This window comes from Drosophila subpulchrella, chromosome 3R, assembly GCF_014743375.2.
Source record: "Drosophila subpulchrella strain 33 F10 #4 breed RU33 chromosome 3R, RU_Dsub_v1.1 Primary Assembly, whole genome shotgun sequence".
Lineage (NCBI taxonomy): Eukaryota > Metazoa > Arthropoda > Insecta > Diptera > Drosophilidae > Drosophila > Drosophila subpulchrella.
The window spans coordinates 6,949,966-6,969,591 of record NC_050609.1 but is presented as its reverse complement, the minus strand read 5'-3'; the positions used below and the strand labels follow the sequence as shown (position 1 = coordinate 6,969,591).

Here is a 19,626-nt window from a genome sequence, read left to right as displayed (position 1 = left end):
GCTGCAATATTCACTTGGAATTTCTACATACATATATTTATTTATTCGGAATTCGAAATCAAAGCCAGCTTTTAAAATATGCTAGTCAAAGTCCCCGAAATGTGTGAAAGTGGGGCAATACTTTTATTTTACAGTGTGCTTGTCTCTGCTTTTGGTTTATTATTTTCCACATGGGTGGCTCGACATGACGAAATTCACTAGCCCCCAAAAAATAACAAATAAATAAAAAAAGGATACACTACACCAAGACGAGAACGAAGACATCGACAAAGTTGTCGTCAGTTCGCTCTCACTGCTTGTCACTTAAAGCGAAAAACAATTTTTCTCTGGCTGAAGAAGTGTAGGTGGCCATGTGTATGTGTGTGGAAGCTATCTGAAAACCAATTTTCGTTGCTAAATTGATGTTTATAGCTATGTAGGAGCACGCCGACGACAGCGATGAGAATGACGATGAAGATGACGATGATGCGGCCGTCGATGGCTATGATGAGCTTGTTGCGGCCACCGCTCGTCGCCTCTGATGAAGACAAAGTGCCAATGCGAAAAACTAAACGCCAAGCTACCAAAGCAAGCGGAGCTAAGTCGAGTCAAGTACAGAGGGAAAATGTCACGAAAAGTAGTTCAAAAGGGCCTTCATTCAATGTTTATAAAACAACTTGGAAGTATTGTTCTTAATTTACCCCTTTTTTAAGAAGGCAAGGTCACACTGCCCATGATAAAGTTCATTAGGTACTGTGGTCACACTATTATTGGAACATTTGCTTTCTAAGTTGTTTCCTTTCATTTTCCTCGGTGTACTGCAAGTGGAACCCTCTCCCAGAATGCGGCAATGAAAATCCTTTTCGTCGCGACTCGAATCAACTCTACTCCCCAGCTTTTCGCCCATTCTTCATTTGACAGCATTTTGATGCTTCCGCTTGTAATTTATGTGACACTTGCAGTGCCATAGATCAGGCTGCGGGGCCAAGTGATGAGACTGCTAGTTTCTGCTGCCATATCCTCCTTTTTATTAGGTCCTTGCTACTTGCTACTTGCTAGCTGCTTTTGTGCGGACGCTTGATTTCCTCGAGCAAATTTGATCAATTGAAACAGGCGATAAACAACGGGTGGAAATGACAGGTAATCCACATGCTGCACTCAGTTAATTAGATGGCAAAGGAAGTGCACATAAATAAACAATTAGGTGGCAGTAGATAACCGAGGCGTATGCATACATGCAATTGCTGCATATTAATTGAAGCTCACTCGCACACACTCGTCTTTGAAGGGGGAGAAATGAGCCCCATACCATTTTCACATCCTCCCCCAACTGACAGCAGCCTCCACGTTCTGAGTAATTTAAAACGCTCCTGCTCGTGAATGCATTTGATATGCTTTTCTACCGCTTACAACTCGATGCGCTCGAAAGTCGCACCCCAACCAAAACCCCGAACCCTGAAACCCACCAAGTGGAGGGCAAGTGCATCTGCCAACGCCAACGCCATTATCTTGGGCATATGTCTAAGTCAGATCAAAGCCATAATGCTGGCTGAGTGCAAGTGGGGTGCAAGTGCGGATGACAGCGATTTTAGGGCCAATTAGATGTCCGACTTTGCTGGGAGTATCACAGCAAAATGCAGTGCTTTTATGACAGATTGCTGGAAAATCACATTCAGCGGTGATCAAAGACAAGCCTCAAGGAGACTCAGTTTGACAAAGGTGAAGTCGAGACTTATGCTCGTTAGTTTAAATTGGTTGCAAGTAAAATTCATTCTTGACTTCAAAGTAATTTATAGTTTAATAAGTGGAATGTTAATAACCGATTGTGCGTTTAGAGACAGAAGAACAAAGCTTATATATATTGGAGTTCTTAAAATTATGTATAGATAACCCATTCGTTGCTACTAAATACTAGTAAGACTTAATATTTTTATTAAAATAACCTTTCTGCTGAAATTTATTTTTACAAAGTTTTTTTTTTAACAGTAAAGTAGGGTAAAGCTAGGAATACTAAGCAAACACGAATTTTATTTTTACTCTATTGTTGTAAAGTAATTGCCCTTAAATGTTTGATCACGTTCATGTTATAGTTTAAATACTTTTCTAAGAACACTTATGTCATGACACGGTTCATTCACCAGTCAGGCACACCAGCAGCAAACGATGTCAGGTCTTTTGAGATATTTGAACAGCCGTTAATTTAATTAGATTCAGGGTTATTGAGAATAATAAGCTTGAAACCAGCCGTCAAAAGCGAAATGTATCCGCGTTTCGTTAGACATTAGGTCGCATTTGCTTGTTGCTGTAGGATAGAAAGAAAACATTCCATTGCCTGTTCATCATGAAAATAGTAATCTGGTTTTGCCTGCTTGGCTGTATGGCGGGTGCCAATGGCTTTCTCCATAATTTGCTAAAGGGACGAGACGATTCAGCAAGCCCTCTCGATGCATTAAAACATCCAAAGGATCTTGTTGGCGGTTTATGGGAAAATTTAAAGAAGGTATGTAAGGCAAGATAGATTTACACAAGTTCTAAACTGATATCCGTTAGCCGGTTGGGGAAATGTAATTTAGTTTACTGAATGATTTTTTTCAAGTAATAATACGCTGACCAAAAAAGTTAAGCAACATGTTTTAGAACAAAAGGGATTTCAAAACCATTTTGTGTAAAATTGGTACTGTAGATTGTCACGAACAAACTATCTCTAAAATTTTGAATTTGTCTGCTGAGAAGATATTTTTATAAAAATCTCAAATTGTTTAGACAGTTGATATTGATACCTATATATTTCCATTTGGGTAAATTGATTATTCTTGCAAACTTTTGGTAAACACACGATAAAATTTATATTTGGGTTGACTGGTTTTTCTAAAGAAAATCAAATAGTGTTTCAAATTTTGTTTGCATAAGGCATGTGTTGATTGTATTTCTTTCTTTGTATTTGTATTTCTTTTATGAATTTAGTTTACTTAAAGCAAAATCTAATAATAATGATATTCTTTTTTGCGCAGGGTCTTATGGATATAGCGGCCCTTTTCGGTGTCGGCGATGGTAAAACTGATGAAGAGGACTCAACGACCGAATCTTCGTCCTCTGAAGAAACAACAACGGATGAAACATCAGGAGCCATAACAACGGAGGCCTCAACTACAACGGAGGCCTCAACTACAACGGAATCCGAATCAAAATCTATAGAGGAAACTACCACAGAAGATTCAACAACCAGTTCCAGTACGGAATCAGGATCATCGGAATAGGAAAGTAGCTCCATTTAGCTCCATGAGGAGAGATTCTATAGCTTAACCTTCGCATCGGATATTGCTCGTCATTGTTTGCTTCTCAGCTGCTTTTAACCTGGTATTTAAACAACGGGAATAAAAGTACAAGTAGCTGTCACCATATTTTACGCAGCGTGTGTTCATTATTTACGCATATGTTGGGGAACCTCGAACCAGGGCTATCCATATAAAGTTCTTTCCTCATCAGTCGTTGATTGGCAATGTCTCGGTTTAGTAACACCTTTATCATCCTATTTTTAACGATCCAATTGCTGGACTTGGTACTGCCAGCACCCAATGGAATAAATCTAATAGATAATCCCGATAATCAGCTCGTAAGTTTTGAGATGGAAGTCGGTCGACAATCTGATCTTTTGCTGCCCAAACTTGAGCTTCAGTTACTGAACACACAACAACAACAAGATGGTAAGTTGGGTCTATCTGCAAAGTTATATATCTTATATATAACTCTTTTCCCTATGGATTGGCTGTTCTGTAGGTGTGGAAGTTCTTCGCATGCAATTAATGCAGTTAAACCTACTGAAGTTGTTGATTGCCTTGGACCTCCTCATCTTGATAAGCATTTATTTCTGCGCCAGAGAAAAGAAATATAATTCAGTGCAAGCCGTGTGATATGTAGATTATGACTAACATATTTTTATAATACCAAAACTAAATTTAAAAAATACAAATTATATAAAAAAATACAGTTTTGTATATTAATTTCTAGAATTAGATTCTTTTTATACAGTTAAAACTGAATTGATTCGCTTTTTAAACAGCGTTTTGTGCAAATTTAGATTCACATATGGGTGTTTGAACATGAGTTTCGCTTAATTAATTTTCATCAATGTAGTCCTAATGGTCTGTTTTAAATAAACTGTTATTGAATAATTATGGGCCAATTCGCGCCTGCTGTTTGTTTGGGTCTGGCTGGCTGGGATCCAATGTATAATGCCGGTTCTGGCAACACACACTTTCGCCCCACCGAATGCATCGTTAAGTATCGACAACAGTTGCCCTATTCGGCTGTTTGTTGTTTGAACTTTTAGTTCATAAATATTAACAGCTATTAAAGTGCGCAAACACACAAGGCCAGTTCAGTTCAGTTCAGTTAAGGGCGGCAAATACGGGCTAAAAATTAAGTTTAAAATTTAAAACTAACTGCATGCAATTTACGCGCAATTTGGCCGCCTTTTGGCTGCCTGCAAATGCAATGTAAAATGCATCGAGCAAGGAAAATGCCATCAGGTGGTTGGTTTTCGGTGGGTTTTTGCAAGCTAACTCGGCTCCTCTCAGCCTAATGTTCATATAATTAAAAGCGGAAATTGAGCAAGTGAACCAGGCAGTGACCAAGCGGCAGAAAAGCGACGAGCCGTGGCCAAGAGTCTCCAAAAGTGGCCGGGATGCTCGCAACTTTTTCCCAAGTCGGTGCGGAGGAAATATTAAAAACGGAAAACACTTTGGGGCCAACTAATTCGCACTGGCTTGCTTTCGACACGGCTTCCACTCCGGCTGTCCCTTGCCATGTTTTCCTATTATTTCATACACACTTTTTTGGCAGCTTTCTTGGCCAAAAGCAAAAGTCTTGGCCTGGCAAAAAAGGGGCGGCATAGCGAAACGAGTCAAGTTGAGTTGAGTTGTGTAGAGTGGAAGTGAAGTCGAGAGTGCCGAGGAAAAAAGGAAGCAAGGCGGCGCAATTAGCAAGTTTACTGCATGAAATTATGAAACGCTTAATAAAAGCATGCTTGCGAGCAAATGAAAAAAGGAGCAAAAAAGTGAAAAAGGGTCGAACGATGGAATATTCGTACAATATATTAAAACACAGAGCTTCACAAGTGCCGGCAAGTTAATTAAAAGACTCGCATATTTGAAAAGTTTTACCACCCCACCGTTTTTGTCCATAGCCATCATCACCATCACCATCACATCAGCATTACTGGTATATCCAGCCATCTAGCCCCATCATCATCATCATCATCAGCGGCAGCGTTCGAGGCTGCAATTTAATCATGTAAGTGCTGGCAAATTGTTGGCTAAAATTAGAGCCAGACAAATATTGCGCATACGCCTAGTATCCGCATCCGCATCCGCGTTAAAAGGATGTTGTTGGCCATGTTGGGCTGGTTGGGCTGTTGTGGCCGCTGTTTGTTGCTGTTGCCAAGTTTTATGCTAATGGTTTTCGTTTAAAGCCAAAAGTAATTTATTGTTGTCAGCGGGCGCCATCAAAAATGTTGCTGCACATTCATTATGCCCTCCGAATGTGCTGGTAGTACACCCCACCATCTCATGTGGGCTTGGCATGCATTAAAATTTTTAGGTTTTAGGTCTGTGAGCCCGAAAAACTTGCATAGAAATTAAGTTAAGTTTTGGGTTTCTTCTTTTTTCCAGCCCAAATGTAGCCAAAACAAAAGTTTTTTATTTGCCTTGGCCTGTCTAAATATCCTTTAAATGTGTACTAAACTAATTTAACTTGAGGCAGTGAGCGCAAGCAAACAAATGCCAAGTGCCTAAAGCCTTGGCTAAATTTAAATATTTTACTCTGCTGGCCAAAAGCACTATTTTACTCTATGCCCTGTGACACGTTCGCGACCCACTGGCTGGTCGGAAAAGCGGGGAAAACTATGCCAGAAGATAAAACAGCCGCGAACTTTGCAACATGTTTACGGTAAAAACGTGATTTTCGGCACAAAAAGCGGAGAGCTTGACCAAATGTGGCCGGGGACTGGCGGGCGCCTCGAACCCTTTGCCAACTGTAAATAAGTTGAGTTAAGCGGCGAGGCACGCGCAGCCATGGACCGCCCACAAACCAAGGCAAATGCCCTGCCCGACCACAGCCATAAAAATTAAACATTTGTAGCTTTGTCACGTTTGTGTTGACACTTTCTTATCACAGTGGGGTGGAAAGGTGGTGGGCCAAAGGGGGGTGCCACCCCACCCCACCCACATCCGTTTCCTGCTCATCCCAGTTAGGCCACCAGTTCCACCCTCTCGACCCGGCCTAAATATGTGCGTGTGCGTGTCAGCTTTGACTGCCGGCCTGACCCACCTGACCCCGGCTGAAATAAAACTTCAGGTGAGTGTGTGGGACTGACACCAACCACCCTGGCAACCACCCAAACCAGCGAACCACCCAAACCCCCCAACCACCGCACCCACTCGTCGTAGCATATGCTATGCGATTTCATTAAAAGCCGGGCAAGTGCGGCAACGTGTCAGCCTGATTCTGGATGGTGGATCCTGAATGCTGAATGCTGAGTTTGTGGCTAAGACCCGGCCGCATGCCAAATGCCAACTTGGCGGGTTCTAGTGCCAGTTTTCGGTGGCATAATTTGCGTTTTCTAATTAAATGCGATTAGGGCGACATCAGCAGGTGATCCTGGGCTTGCCGGTGGGTTAAAATCGCACGAGTGTTGTCAATTTGAAATTATGGTAATTTGGTTTCAATCAATATTCATGCTAAAATGTTATTTCAAATTGGAATTACTCGGAATTCATTTTAAGCTCGTTCTGATAAATATTCCTAATATATGTAAAGTTATAAGTGACAGAAAATATAACTTGATTTTAAGTAATTTATTTTATTCCTAAAATGTGAATGAATATAATTATGATATGGGAAACAAGAAGATTAAAAATATTCCTAAAATGAGTAAAGTTATAAATGATTTTAAATTATATATTTTATTCCTAAAATATGAATTAATATAAATATGATATAAGAAAAAAGGAGACTGCAAAATTAAGTTGAATTTAAGACTAAGAGTTATATTTGAAATTTGTTTTAAGATTTTTTTAAATATAACTCTAAATAGATTTTATATCAATTTGATTTGATTTTTTTAAAGAAATATTGTAATTTGTAATGCCATATATGGTTTTCTGTGCCTTCAATAAATAGATAGAACACTTAAAATACCAAGATACCTTCCATTTTTCATCTGTTCAATATCCAGTTTCTCCTTCTAATTTAAGGACACTTTTTCTGCATATGTGGTGAGCTGGCAAACTAGCAATTTTCATTACTCTTCGAAGGCAATCCTCTCAATTGTTGAACCGAAAATGATTTCATTGGCATTATCCACTCCCATTTGGCTCGACCAACAGACCAACATCTCAGTTTTTAATTCTCCTTCAGAAGCTGTCGGTTTCCTGTAGACCGATATTTGCATGTGTGGGCCAAGTGCTGGTCCATATTTTTTTTTCAGAGGTCAGATGTTGGGCCACAGGACCCGCACCCAGAATATGTGCACTCTATTCCGACCACTCCGACACTCTGGCCAGGGTTTTGGGCTCCTAATGCGTTGCTCTTGCCTCCAGGATGGGCTCGATAATTTCATTTGCATATTGTATACCGGCCAGTGTTGCTGAGATACATTTTGTGGCTGAAATTTATGACATGCCATTTGGTCTTGAGTCGAGTTTCGAGTGGGCGAGCTAGAGGAGTCTTCTGGGAGGTGACTTGGCAACTTTGTTGCCATGCAACTTTAATGAGTTGACGCACGAGACCACAAAACTTGACACCCAAAGGCTTTAAATTGAAAAAGTTTAATGAGCATGCGTATTTGATTAAGCTTTCGGAATTCTTTTCAGTGGTGGTTTTGGCGGTGCCTTTGTGCTCGGATGCAATAATGGCAGCTTTCAGGATGCATCTATATTGACAATTCCCCCTATCCTTTTGACACCTGGAATATATCTGCAGCTATGGCTTAAATAAAAGGGAAGCAACTGATAGCAACGTATATTATTTGCATTCAGCTTGGGGCCTTTCTCGCAAAGTTTCCTGCTGTCCTTCGGCGACAAGGAAGTTGGTAAAAGTGCCTGGCAAAAAGTCCTGTGGCGTGTGCCATTGCTTATTGCAGGCAATTCAATTAAATGCAGAGCTGCATGAAATACCCTTTTGAGAAGTGGGCCATGTGAGCATCGGAAATCCATAAAATGCATCACATGCCATCAAAGGCTCAAAAGTTTTTTACCAAAGGTGCCAGGACATTTATTATTCGGCAGGCGTAGTGTGGAGATTTCTCCTACCTCCCATTTTTTTTATTCGTTGGCCCTGCTACTTTCTATTTGTCTCAATTGCAATCAAACTTTGCGGCTTCCACTCAGTTCTTCTCCCAGTTTCGGTTTCGCTCGGTTTTCCTTTCCCATTTTGTCACGCAAATTGCACAAAAGTTGGATTGACTTGAGCGGGAAATTAAGTTGATGGTTTCTCAAGTCCGGATTCTCGAGTCTGAAGTCCTTTGCCGTTGTGTTTGCTTTACTCGTCTACGCGTTGTCATCGCCGCGTGCCTTCTACTTACTTATTTAACTTGCAATTTTGGCAAAATTTCGCAAGCATATTAAAAAGTTTTCGGCTAGCTCGTAAGTGGCGCACTCGCCTGAAATAATAGCTGGCTGCTGGCTGCCGGCAAGGATGCACCCTTTAATTGCAGCAGCTTAAGGAAATCAAGAGTGCACACAAAACACAGAGCAGAACAAAACAGCAGCGGGAATATAGTAAGACTAAAACAAAACCAGAGCAGCCCCGAAAAGTGAAGATAAAGCCGGGCCACAATGCACTCAAGCGCATTGACTTCCAACTAGCTTTGACTTGTGCCAAGCCAAGCGTGGATGGGCCAAAGTAGCTCGGTTGACAACCAAGACAGGCCCGACTGAGCTCGTCCTCGTCCGCTTACCACTCCCTGTCCCCATCCCCATGCCCATTCTCGTCCTGGGTCCGTCCCACCGTGAAAATCAATTGGGCACTGCGCAAGATGCTGCCCAGGATCCCCTGCTGGGCCACCAGGCTCCCCGGGCGACGCCTGTTTGTCTACACTGGGATATCGGGAAAATGGTTTTTAAATTCTAGTAAATGTGCCAAAAAAGTACTAAGATCAAAAATGTATTAACAATTTTTTAAAGAATATAATAAACTATTTAAGATAACAATTTTCAAGACCTTCTTTTCGAATAAAAGCTTTACCAAACATCTTATTGTTACTTTAAAAGAAATACTTTGTAATCGTAACCATATTTATTATGTCTCTTAAATATAAGCTCTATATAGGTAACTATTATTAGAATTAACGAGTTTAAAAATATATTTTCTTACATTTTAAAAATTTACTTATGAAAATCACAAACTTTTTAAATTATGACAAAGGCGGAAGTGTTTTTATATATATTTTTGTACACTTAAAAAATAAAATAAAATGTAATTTTATAAATTTGTATTTATACACTCACATTTTTTTAAAAGTAAATTTACTAAAAAAAAAACTGGAAGTTTTAAAGTTATTAATTTAAGTATCTAAGCCACGTACATTTTGATGCTTATAAAAACACAGTATCTTGTATTTAAGTGTTTTATTTTAGATTGGTACATTTTCAGTTGCATTCTTTTTTCCATCTACACAATATGTTAAGCTTTTTCCTCAGTGTAAGGGCATTCAGCTGGCAGAGATGCGGGCAGAAGCAGCAACTGCAGCTGAGCTGGCTTTTGCGCGGCATTATGCATGCGTTTGTGCCTGAATATACTGTTGAAATACAAAAAAAGCCAACAATGTTTAAGTCAACTTCCGTTTCCGGTGCTGCTTATGCTAACTCTTCGGTTGCTGCCTCTGTTTCGGTTGCTGTTGCTGTTCCTGCTACTGTTACAACTTCTGTTTCCTTTCCGGGTTTCCTCTGCAGCTAGCTTAATTATATATGAACTGCCACACTAATTGCCAAAATGGTTGCACGTTGCGTATGCGTATTCCAGCTCTGGCTCACCCACATTACGTATACGCACCGAACGGAATGCGCCATTTGTGTCGCTCAATCATTGAATGGGTGTTTGTTGTTGCAGGGCGATTAAATTACGTTTTGTTTGACTCAACACACACACAGACACGCACAATCACAATCCCAGAAGAGGGAGGACTGAAAATCTAGTACGAGTACATTTGCCATTTGCATTTTCCCCGTAACAGTTTGTTAAGCTTTGAACTTTTGCAAATTACATGAGTCCTGCCACAGGATGTATGCTGTTTACTGCCCTCACCGCTGTTGTTTCTGTCGCCTGTGTGCGTTTGTCTGTGCTAATGTGTCACAATCTGCATTGGCGTTAAAACCTCAGCCGAGCCACGCCCACGACGCCCACCTCTGCTGGGCCCAAATGCATTTGGCCAACGTCTACACTTTTGGCACTTTCAAATTGAATTTGTTATCAAATTAGTTTCATCAAATTACCATTAGGCGGCAATTTGATGCTCTACTTACTCCAGTGTGTGCTTAGGGTGATTGAGGCATTTTAAGTAATGGTCTCAGTTTCAGTTTCTCTTATTGTTTTGATTTTAATAACCTGGTAGTTAGGATTTCTGGGAACTCTTAATATATTAAACTTACTTTTTAATGTACTTAGTTATTCTTAAGGTTTTGGTAATTTAACATTATAAAAGAAAAATATATAAAATATTTTATACTAAAAAAGGGTTTACAGTGGTTAAAAAGCATTATTCAAGTTTACAATTTTATTTAAAAATCTTTTCACTTTCATACAAAACCTAAACCTGACCCCTTCTTTAACCAAATACAGTTGGCCAAAAATATCATTCACCTATGTATATTCCCGGAAACAATATCTTAGTGATGAGGGACGTATTTCTGCGAATATTATAATAAGAACACGGTGGGATTGTGAATTCAAGAGAAAGGCATTCCGAAAGGCAAGCGAAAACAAAAAGATTTGTTCCAATAATGCCTTCAGCCTTACTTTGCTCAGCCATGGCTCCATTACATCCGCATGGCCTTCTGGCCTTCCCATCCGCCGACTCGAAGACACAACGCCAACATATTGCCGCAGCTGTCCAAGGGAAATGGGGATGGTTCGGTGGGTGGAATACCCCTCGATAAGGAGGGTAACTTGGGGGCCTGCCGAGACAAGTGCATTACAACGTACTAGGTTATTGATGTATGTTTGCATAATGTAGACGGAACTATATACCCAGATATGTATATATGCTGCTTGGCTGGTTGGTTGGTTGGGTGGACAAAGGGCGGATGCGGATGTGGATGCGAACCGTGGGGCGGGACAAACAAGCAGCCGAGGAGTATGCTAATAATGTTTGTGCTTCAATCACATGGAAAAACAATATTGAAAAATACAACTTGTATGGCAGCCACGAGCAATCGTTTAGGGCCAGAGCTCAACCATTGTTTATATTGCCAGCCCAGAACAGAACTGAACAGAACAGAGCAGAAGAGTATAGAGCTCCCCATCGCCTGTCCCTTATAAAGAGTTATGACAATGTTGTGTCAAAGTGTTATTGTGCCGTATTTTGTTGCGCCACAAAAGCAGCAGGAGCAACATTTAGATAGCCTGCAAATGATCCCATTCGTTTGGGGTTAAGCGGCCCGCCGGTTCGAGGATGGAGCGATTTTAGCTAGCTGTGCTTGATTGAGCGGTTGTCCATGTCCTTGAAGGCATCGCATCCTTTTTGAAACCCAATTGGGTTCCATTTTCCCTTTGCCAAAGTTGATATCCTTAGCTCTTATCTTGAGACAAGACAAGCCATTCAATGTTTGGCAAATTATTTCGTACTTGGCTTTTGGCTTTGAGTGCTCTCATTTACACAGCTCGCAATGCTTTTCACAAATCCTTAATCTTTTCAAAAGCTTTTTTTAATTAGTATCAAAGAATTTCGAGTAATTTATTTAGATGAAAGCCAGGCCAAGACAATTTGAAACCACAACTTCAAGTTGCAGAAATCTAGTTTCAATTACATAAGAGTGTTCAACAGCAAACATGAGATATGCTCAATTTTATCTCTGCAACTCTCTGTATGCAATAATTCGATTTGATTGAAAATTGTGTAAAAAAACATTGGTATACACATACGTACATAAAAACAAATTGTTTGGGGAAAATAAATTAATATTTCTCTGCGTTTTTGGCCAATCGAAATATTGAAATTTAATGGAAAACCCATTGAATGAGAGTGCCTGAAAAAGAACCAGCTCTTAAGTGCATTTAAAACATTTTGGCAGCGGGTGTATAGCCCTGCATTTTGGATTCCGGCCAAATATTCTATTTAGTGGTGCTAATGCTAATGGTTCTTGGCCAAACCAACCAACCTCGAAGTGGAAAAAGAATGGTGTGAAAATTTAACATTGCCCCCGCGGGCATAACTTTGACTTTGTGGGCGTGGCAGTTGAAAAGTTGGCAGGCGCTGGAATTTATGGCACTCCGGCACAGAGATCAGTTAACGATTTGCCTACCAAATGCAGTTTCATGGTGACAAGTTGCTGCCAGGTGGGCCGACATCAAAAGCACAACGGCATTGTGCTGAAGGGTTGGCTGAAACAATGACATCAAGGTTCCTTCCAGCTAAAGCTCCTTAGTCACTCAATCCCCGGAGTATTCCAAGGCCTGACACACGACGGCAAAATGAACCCATTCGCCCCAATAGCTATGCAACTTCAAATGCAATAGGAAAATAGGGGAAAATCCCACATTTTGCCTTTGTTTGTCTAGCAAATAATTAAGTACGTGATGTGTGTGTCTCGTGCTGAGACGTTTTTAAGCACTTTTCAGCAAACATTTGCACAGCAATAAAATGTTTTGCATGCCTCTGTTTGCGACGAGTAAATACTATCACATGTCAATGAATCGGCTTTTGGATTTAGATTTGCCACAGCATTTTGTCAGCTTCGTTCGGGCGGCTTAAAAACGGTTCACGTGGCGCCATCGAATGGCATTTGGGAATGTGCGATGTCAACAGACGGAAAATGTGAAAAATGTGTGTTCCACAAATAAACAAATCAGGTGCTGGTCTGAGCCCACCCACCCTAGTCTCCTCATAATTTATGGCAATGCGGATGGTGAGGGTCCGAACTCCGGATCCCAAGCTAAGGGCAAACTAAAGAACTTAACTGAAATATTGGTCAACATTTTGCCCAGCTCGATTTGTTTATTATTTCCAGCCAGTTCGGTTGGCAGGATTCCAATGCAGGAGGCAGGAAACTGAGCCGGATCCGGGCTTCGAAGACTTTTTGAGAGCCACCGGCAGCAGTATGGCTCAAAAGTGAAATGGCAGCTGCCTACGTAGCATATATACATCCGTAATACCTACCCATAAATATGCCAAATCACTTCAGCCAATTCGCTGGTTGACCTGGTTCAGTTTCACTTAGTTTCGCCTGGGGCATTGGCTAGATTATTGTTTTAATTACAGCTCATTCAACGAATCAACTGATTATGAAAAGTTTGTACAATGGTTTTTTTTGTATTTGAACTGGCCAAAGGGATACATAGGTCGGTTTCAACCTAAACTAATATGAACTTGACCAGCTGTTGAATTTTAATTAGTTTTTTTGTGCCCCGAAATCAGGGATATCATTGGATATCATTACCAAAGGCAAGTTTTTTCCATGCATTTTAATGACTTTTATGGTTGTTTATACGTGCTTTGCTAATGTCAAATGCACTTTGAAGAGCAGTTTTTATTTAATCTAATATTACACAAAAACAAGTATAGAATGTATACATTTCATTTAATTGAAATTTGTCAAACTTGAAACCCATGCTCAATGTGCATTGCTCATATTCGATTTTTCCGTAATTCCAATATCTTTCAGCATGGGAACCCCAAAGTGGACTTCTAGATTCCATAACGTGGGACGTAACGTACGTAACGTGGAATTCCGTGGAATTCCCTAATGTTTTACCTTCAAATATTTCTTTGAAAGAGGTTCATATTTTTAAGCCATTATCATATTCGATTTTTCCGTAATTCCAATGTTATTCAGAATGGGAACCAAAAACTGCACTTCTAGATTCAATAACCTTAGTTATTGGAACCTGATTAATACGTGGGATAGCTTTATGAGTTTGTGGTTCAGTTCTATTTAATATTATGTTTTTAGATCATATACATTTTTGGCTTCTTTATCATGTTACAATATTATTATTTTTGGTTCACTTTAAACCCTGTTTAAATTTCAAAATCTGATTATGCTATTATGACCTATTCCGTTGCTTGCCTATGTAGTAAATTGGAATGTGGCACATCGCGGCCTTTGCTGGTTCTGGGCCAATTTGGTTTGCAAATGCCCAGCAGATGTTGTGGCACTCAAGAGTAACCGAAGACCCTGCCTATTATCCTTTGACCTCAAACCCAAACGACCGCCTGCAATGTCCAGTGTGTAAACAACGCCAGAGGCAACACCCCATGCAATATCACGGCTGCCTTAAATTAAAGCTCTGCCGCCGAACCATTAAGGAATGGATCCTATGCAATGGCAGGACCTGAATATTATCTAGTGCTTATCGCTCACTCAGCGTGCTCGCCCATCGATGCATAATACTGCTGCAAGGTTGCGAGATTGTGGGTTATTTGTCGTTAATATGCAAACAGTTAACTGCAGCCACTGCACATTAACGGTCAGGAGTGTGTGAGTGTGTGCCTGTGTTTATTGCCTGGCTTATCGGTCCTGAATGTCCTGTATATCCTTGTGTGTGTGCGTGGCCGGCTCAAATATGGCCGGGTTCAATCATAACCGGAAGCGGAAGTTAATTGTGCACATGTTTAATGCAACCGATGGTTGATGGTTTAAGCACTATCCACTATCCACTGCCCCATTCCCAATGACAACAACAATTAGCGAGTGCAAATATTGTTGCTGCCGAAGATTACAAAATCCAGGCCAAAAAGCAACCAAAAATTCGCGTTCTACTAAGAGTAGAATGGCAGTAGAAAAGATGAAAAAAAAAAGGAATGTAATTTGTCGCTAACCAAGTGTGTACTAACCTCATTTTACTAAAAGCATTAAAAATAAAATGTAATCACATGCTTCATAAAAGTAATAACTACACACACACAGACCCAAGCGCACGCACACAGAGATGCTCGTTTCTGTCTATGATAGAGCTTCCTGCACTTCAAAACGTGCCTGACTACGTGTCGCTATAAAAGTCCCCCCGGCAAGTGTGCGAAAGTGTGTGTTTCGGTTGTGTTCCACTCTCATGTCTGTCACTGCCAAGAAGCAAGTACATACTGCGTTTATGGGAAGCTTGCTTACAGCTAAAATCATAGATTTATATTCCTTCTGGTTTTTATCATGAAATAAAACCAACAACATCTTGAAATGATACTCAAAGTATTAGGTGGCAACTCTTACAATATCCTGATATTCTTCAATGAGACTCAAAGTACAATGTGGCAACTCTTAGCTGAATAGCTGCGCCTAATTTAAGATGTACAATTAATTTATTGGGATATACTTTATATTAAGGAGAAGGAGCTAAACTTTCTGGTTGGCAACTCTTACAACAACCTTATATTCTAAAAGACGACTAAATGTACTAGATGACTCTATAGTTTGTATTTTAAGTCCTACAATATTTTATATAATTTAAGACATATGTTTTGCGAAATGGTCCTGAACTTGTTAAATATGTACTCAAAATATTTCTCGCATAAACGTGGTAATAGGACTGCCATTGTCTATGTCAAAGAACTCATGGCACTGGGATACTGCCATTGGGCGTCTATATGCATTAATGTGCGTGAGCACATCTGATTTTTATGAGACGATTATGAGTTGCCTTTTATTATTTGCCATTGGGTCTACCAAAGTGTTGCGGCAACGGCACACGAACATTTGCCATTGGAAATCCCTCCCATTCAACGAAGGCTTGGGGGCGGAAGTTCTTGAGCATTAATTAGTGTCAACACATAAGCTGACTTCGTGAAGGAAAAATACCTGGAATTGGGTAACAAAAACGTTTTCAGGTGGCTCTAAGCCATTGCAGCTGCAGCTGCCGGCTTCTTTAAGCTTTCGTCGATGAGTGAAAAGAAAATCCTAAATGACTACACTCTCCCTAACACTTTTAGACTAGAAACGCACTAAGAAAAAATAGGTAAATCTAGAAATATATTCAAATTATTATGCGCATCTTATTTCAAATAAGATATTTCTTATATTTTTAAATAATACAAAACTTGCACAATAATAGGTCGATATTTTACGATAAAGCTCACTTCAAAGTGAATAACTAAGTGTTTTTGGTTTAGAAAATATTTTCCTTTGTGTGCACCTGGTGATAAAAGCAGTGCCAATGAATGGAAATCTTCAAGCCGGTTCAGAAGTTGCCCTGATACCCAATGTGTCAAGTGTCAGAGGATAGCTCGTTAGGATCCGTAGTCAATAACGAAGAGCATTGTCATGTCGCATATGACAGCAAACAGTTGCAGTTTATTGGATCCTTCACTTTTCCAACGGACTCTGGAGGATTTTGCTTTTGCGGAATTTTAAACCAGGCAGAAATGAAAATCTTCATCTTGATTAATGAAGTGCCCTACAAGTTTGAGATTTGCCGCATGACCTGAGGCACGATTATGTTCGACTTGGCATCTTCCCCCACATCCACTCAAATCAGTTCGATTTATCATCGGCCGTTGGAGATTTTTATGCGACCAGACTTAGAGCCTACTCGTGCGAATATATGAAGAAAGGCGGCGTACTATGCATGCTCACTTGCCCACGAATCTATGCGTGGCACAATGGGACGAGTGGCAAACTTCAAGGAGGCACACATCCCTACACTCTAAAATGTTTATTTCCTGTAAATACTTCAGAGCACTGAAAAGCAAAATATATTTAAATTGAGCATATTGGTAAGTAGTTCCTAGGAGGCTTAATTCAATGTGTAAGGCAGGATATTGATTGTTATTTAACACACTGTCATGCATTTTTTGGTTTAAAATCAAGAATTTAAATTGGATTTATAATAATGAACATTTATTCAGAAATAATTTGCCCAAGAAACTTAAACATGTATACAGGTATACAGAATTCCTTCTAGTGACTTTAATTAATTAATTGTTTTAAAGTTAAACAATTTTCACAAGTATTACCGCTGATTTTGAAGCCTTAGGCAAGACCTTTTTGTATACTTTCTTTAAAAAATAGATAATTCTATGAGTGTACTCACATACTCAATCGCCTACACATGGACCCCTGACAGATTGGCCATGCGTGGCAAACGAACCCAAAACATGAGCCCAAGTATCCCCAGGACCTCCCTGAGTCCTTAGTCCTGCGTGAACGGTCAGTGGCCGATGGCAAAAGTTTTTAATAGAATTTCTAAGCATGAATAATTATGTAAAGAAGACTTTAAGCCAGCTACTGTTGCTAGCTGCTGTTTTGATTGCCCGTTGTCCTTTTTCCTTTTTTGATTATGCACGGGCAGACATCAAATTTGCTAATTAGGTTAATAGACTTTAATTTAATAAGCACGCGACTAGACTGCCCAACAATACTCGATTCCAAGGGGTTGTTAAATATGGGCACTGGGTGTCGAGCTTGATGCAAGTTTGCTGGAGTTGCTGGCCCTGAGGTTGATGCTAAATTGGATGCAGACCACTATATAGCTGATCGTTCCAAAAATGAACTACGTAGTATAGAAGTGGTGTATTAATTTTTTTAAGCAAGATATATTTCAGCCCACCTTTCCGAGCATTTCTGTGTTGATATCCACCAATCCTCCTGCACTAAACTGGCATTTCTCCTGACTCAGTTGAAGATTGAGCCTTCTTAGAGCCGCATTAAGCTGACCATTACGTCGATCTGTAGTGATTGTGTAAAACATCGATCGTAATTTTCGCTGCATCGCCTCACACTGTGTGCAGATATAGCAGGGCACTACAATTTCTAGGATTTTAATAACCTCATCAAGGGCCACATCTGGGAGGAAAGTGTATAGAAATTTAGAGAAAGTTATTTATTAATGATAGAAGGAGTTATGTATTTGTGTAGATTCATTATCTTCGAAGAAAATTCTTTAAAATAATTTTATTTTTTACTTGCTACGCAGTGTCAACATATCTATTTATTTACTAACAGTGTTGTATAGACACTTCTGTGTGCTGTATTTTGCTGAGGTAGAGCCAGTAGGGCAGAGCCGATATGTCTATAAAGAACTTCATGAGCAGAGTGATTAGGCTCAGCTGGAAGTAGCGCTCCAGACATCTAATGGATTGCCACAATGAACAATGGATTCTTTGCAACTTGGGCAACTTCTCCAACGACAAAAGGCGAATGGACCACAGTTCGAACCGAGTTTTCTCCAATTCTTTTACAACATTCGAAGCTCCAAGGACGAGTTCGTGATACAGGAATAAAATCACGGCACAGTACAAAGTAAACTCGGAGAAGCGAGCCATCAAAACTATTTCCGAATAGAGTGCATAGTAGGTTAGAGCGCGATTGTTGTGTACAGTCATCAGACAGAATATCAGCCATCGGATGATTAGGGACCCGTAGATGGCATTGCAGTAGCCACGAATTCGCACCGTATTGACAGGAGTGCCCAGGTGTGCAATCATCTGGAAATGTATTTCCTGCAATTGACTATCCACATCCCGGCTACGATTTCCCCACAAAAGTTCCATCACAATGATGAAATGACTCGCCACTAGGGCACCAAAGTTGGTCAGATCGATGGTGCTGGAGAAATGGTCATTCAAGAAATCGTAGTCGAAGTCGTAGTCAAAGCTAAATCGCCAGCAACTCGAGAATCCCACTGTGATCACAAGGACCACATTGCAAAACACTTTTGCGAACAGGTTCTGACAAATCGGAAGCATTCCCATGCACTTCATCACGCGACGCATGCGACGCATTGAAGCAGCGTGTAGTTCTCCGCACTTTTGACCCATGACTGAACTTTTCAGAATGCGTCCTCTATGGGTTTTTCATTTGGCTAATTGCCATTATCTGATAGTGGAAATCCATTTGAGTATTTGTGGAAGTGTTTAGAAGTGTTCTTTTTAATCAATCTTTAATGTTTACCTTAAACCATCAGTTTTATATTTTACCTACATTTTTCATTTCTTAAGTTTTACCCTTGATAGGAATACGTAATATTTTTATAAATTCCGTCCAACTTTTTCAGAAGCCATATATTGTACAGAGTGTCTCAAATATGTTTCTAAAATCTTTTTCCATTTATGAAAAATGTTTTAATTTTTCGTCTCCAACTGAGCCTGCCTGTGTGCTGATAAGATCCTTTGTAATCACCCGAAATGACACATTTCCCATTCAAATTAGCATCAAAGTGATGCCGGAGCTAAGTGGAAGCAGATGCCCCAGTGCCCATAAGTGAAATGATTTGTTAATTTCATTTCACCACCACTCATGCACACATTCAGCTCTTAGGGGCGATGAAAATTGCTTATCAAAAATATGGCAAGGGGGCGTGGCAGGGGGGCACACATAAATTTGCATGCCTTTATTGCAACCACAACGAAGACTGGCAAACAAACGGAAAAGTGGGGAGATGGGAGGGAAATGTACATACAACCACGCAAACGAAGCCAGTTTTCACAGAAGGCAGACACTTACA

The 19,626-nt window shown here is 40.2% G+C and overlaps 2 protein-coding genes across 3 annotated transcripts; one reads left to right on the top strand and one right to left on the bottom strand.

Moving 5' to 3' along the window:
* Positions 1-2,229: 2,229 nt before the first annotated feature.
* Positions 2,230-3,890, top strand: LOC119560915. 2 transcript variants are annotated; one of them, XM_037874628.1, is made up of 3 exons: positions 2,230-2,479; positions 2,991-3,683; positions 3,757-3,890. In XM_037874628.1, the coding sequence occupies exons 2-3, from the start codon at positions 3,479-3,481 to the stop codon at positions 3,888-3,890; spliced, it is 339 nt and encodes a 112-aa protein (XP_037730556.1). In that variant the 5' UTR covers positions 2,230-2,479; positions 2,991-3,478. The 2 variants fall into 2 exon arrangements, with proteins under 2 accessions (XP_037730556.1, XP_037730549.1); XM_037874621.1 differs by lacking the exon at positions 3,757-3,890 and having other exon boundaries at positions 2,242-2,479; positions 2,991-3,385.
* Positions 3,891-17,559: 13,669 nt separating this feature from the next.
* Positions 17,560-18,940, bottom strand: LOC119552635 (putative gustatory receptor 98a). The gene is made up of 3 exons (XM_037862322.1): positions 18,124-18,940; positions 17,731-17,966; positions 17,560-17,673 (listed from the first exon to the last, which is right to left on the bottom strand). The coding sequence occupies exons 1-3, from the start codon at positions 18,938-18,940 to the stop codon at positions 17,560-17,562; spliced, it is 1,167 nt and encodes a 388-aa protein (XP_037718250.1).
* Between the last annotated feature and the right edge of the window lie 686 nt (positions 18,941-19,626).

Excerpts from the sequence above, each read along its gene's own strand:
- LOC119560915 (XM_037874621.1), top strand. The coding sequence starts at position 2,321 with ATGAAAATAGTAATCTGGTTTTGCCTGCTTGGCTGTATGGCGGGTGCC. Across the intron at positions 2,480-2,990 it reads TATGGGAAAATTTAAAGAAG|GGTCTTATGGATATAGCGGC; the intron begins GTATGTAAGGCA and ends TTTTTTGCGCAG.
- LOC119552635 (XM_037862322.1), bottom strand. The coding sequence starts at position 18,940 with ATGGGTCAAAAGTGCGGAGAACTACACGCTGCTTCAATGCGTCGCATG. Across the intron at positions 17,967-18,123 it reads AGAAGTGTCTATACAACACT|ATGTGGCCCTTGATGAGGTT; the intron begins GTTAGTAAATAA and ends CTTTCCTCCCAG. Across the intron at positions 17,674-17,730 it reads ACACAGAAATGCTCGGAAAG|TTCATTTTTGGAACGATCAG; the intron begins GTGGGCTGAAAT and ends TATACTACGTAG.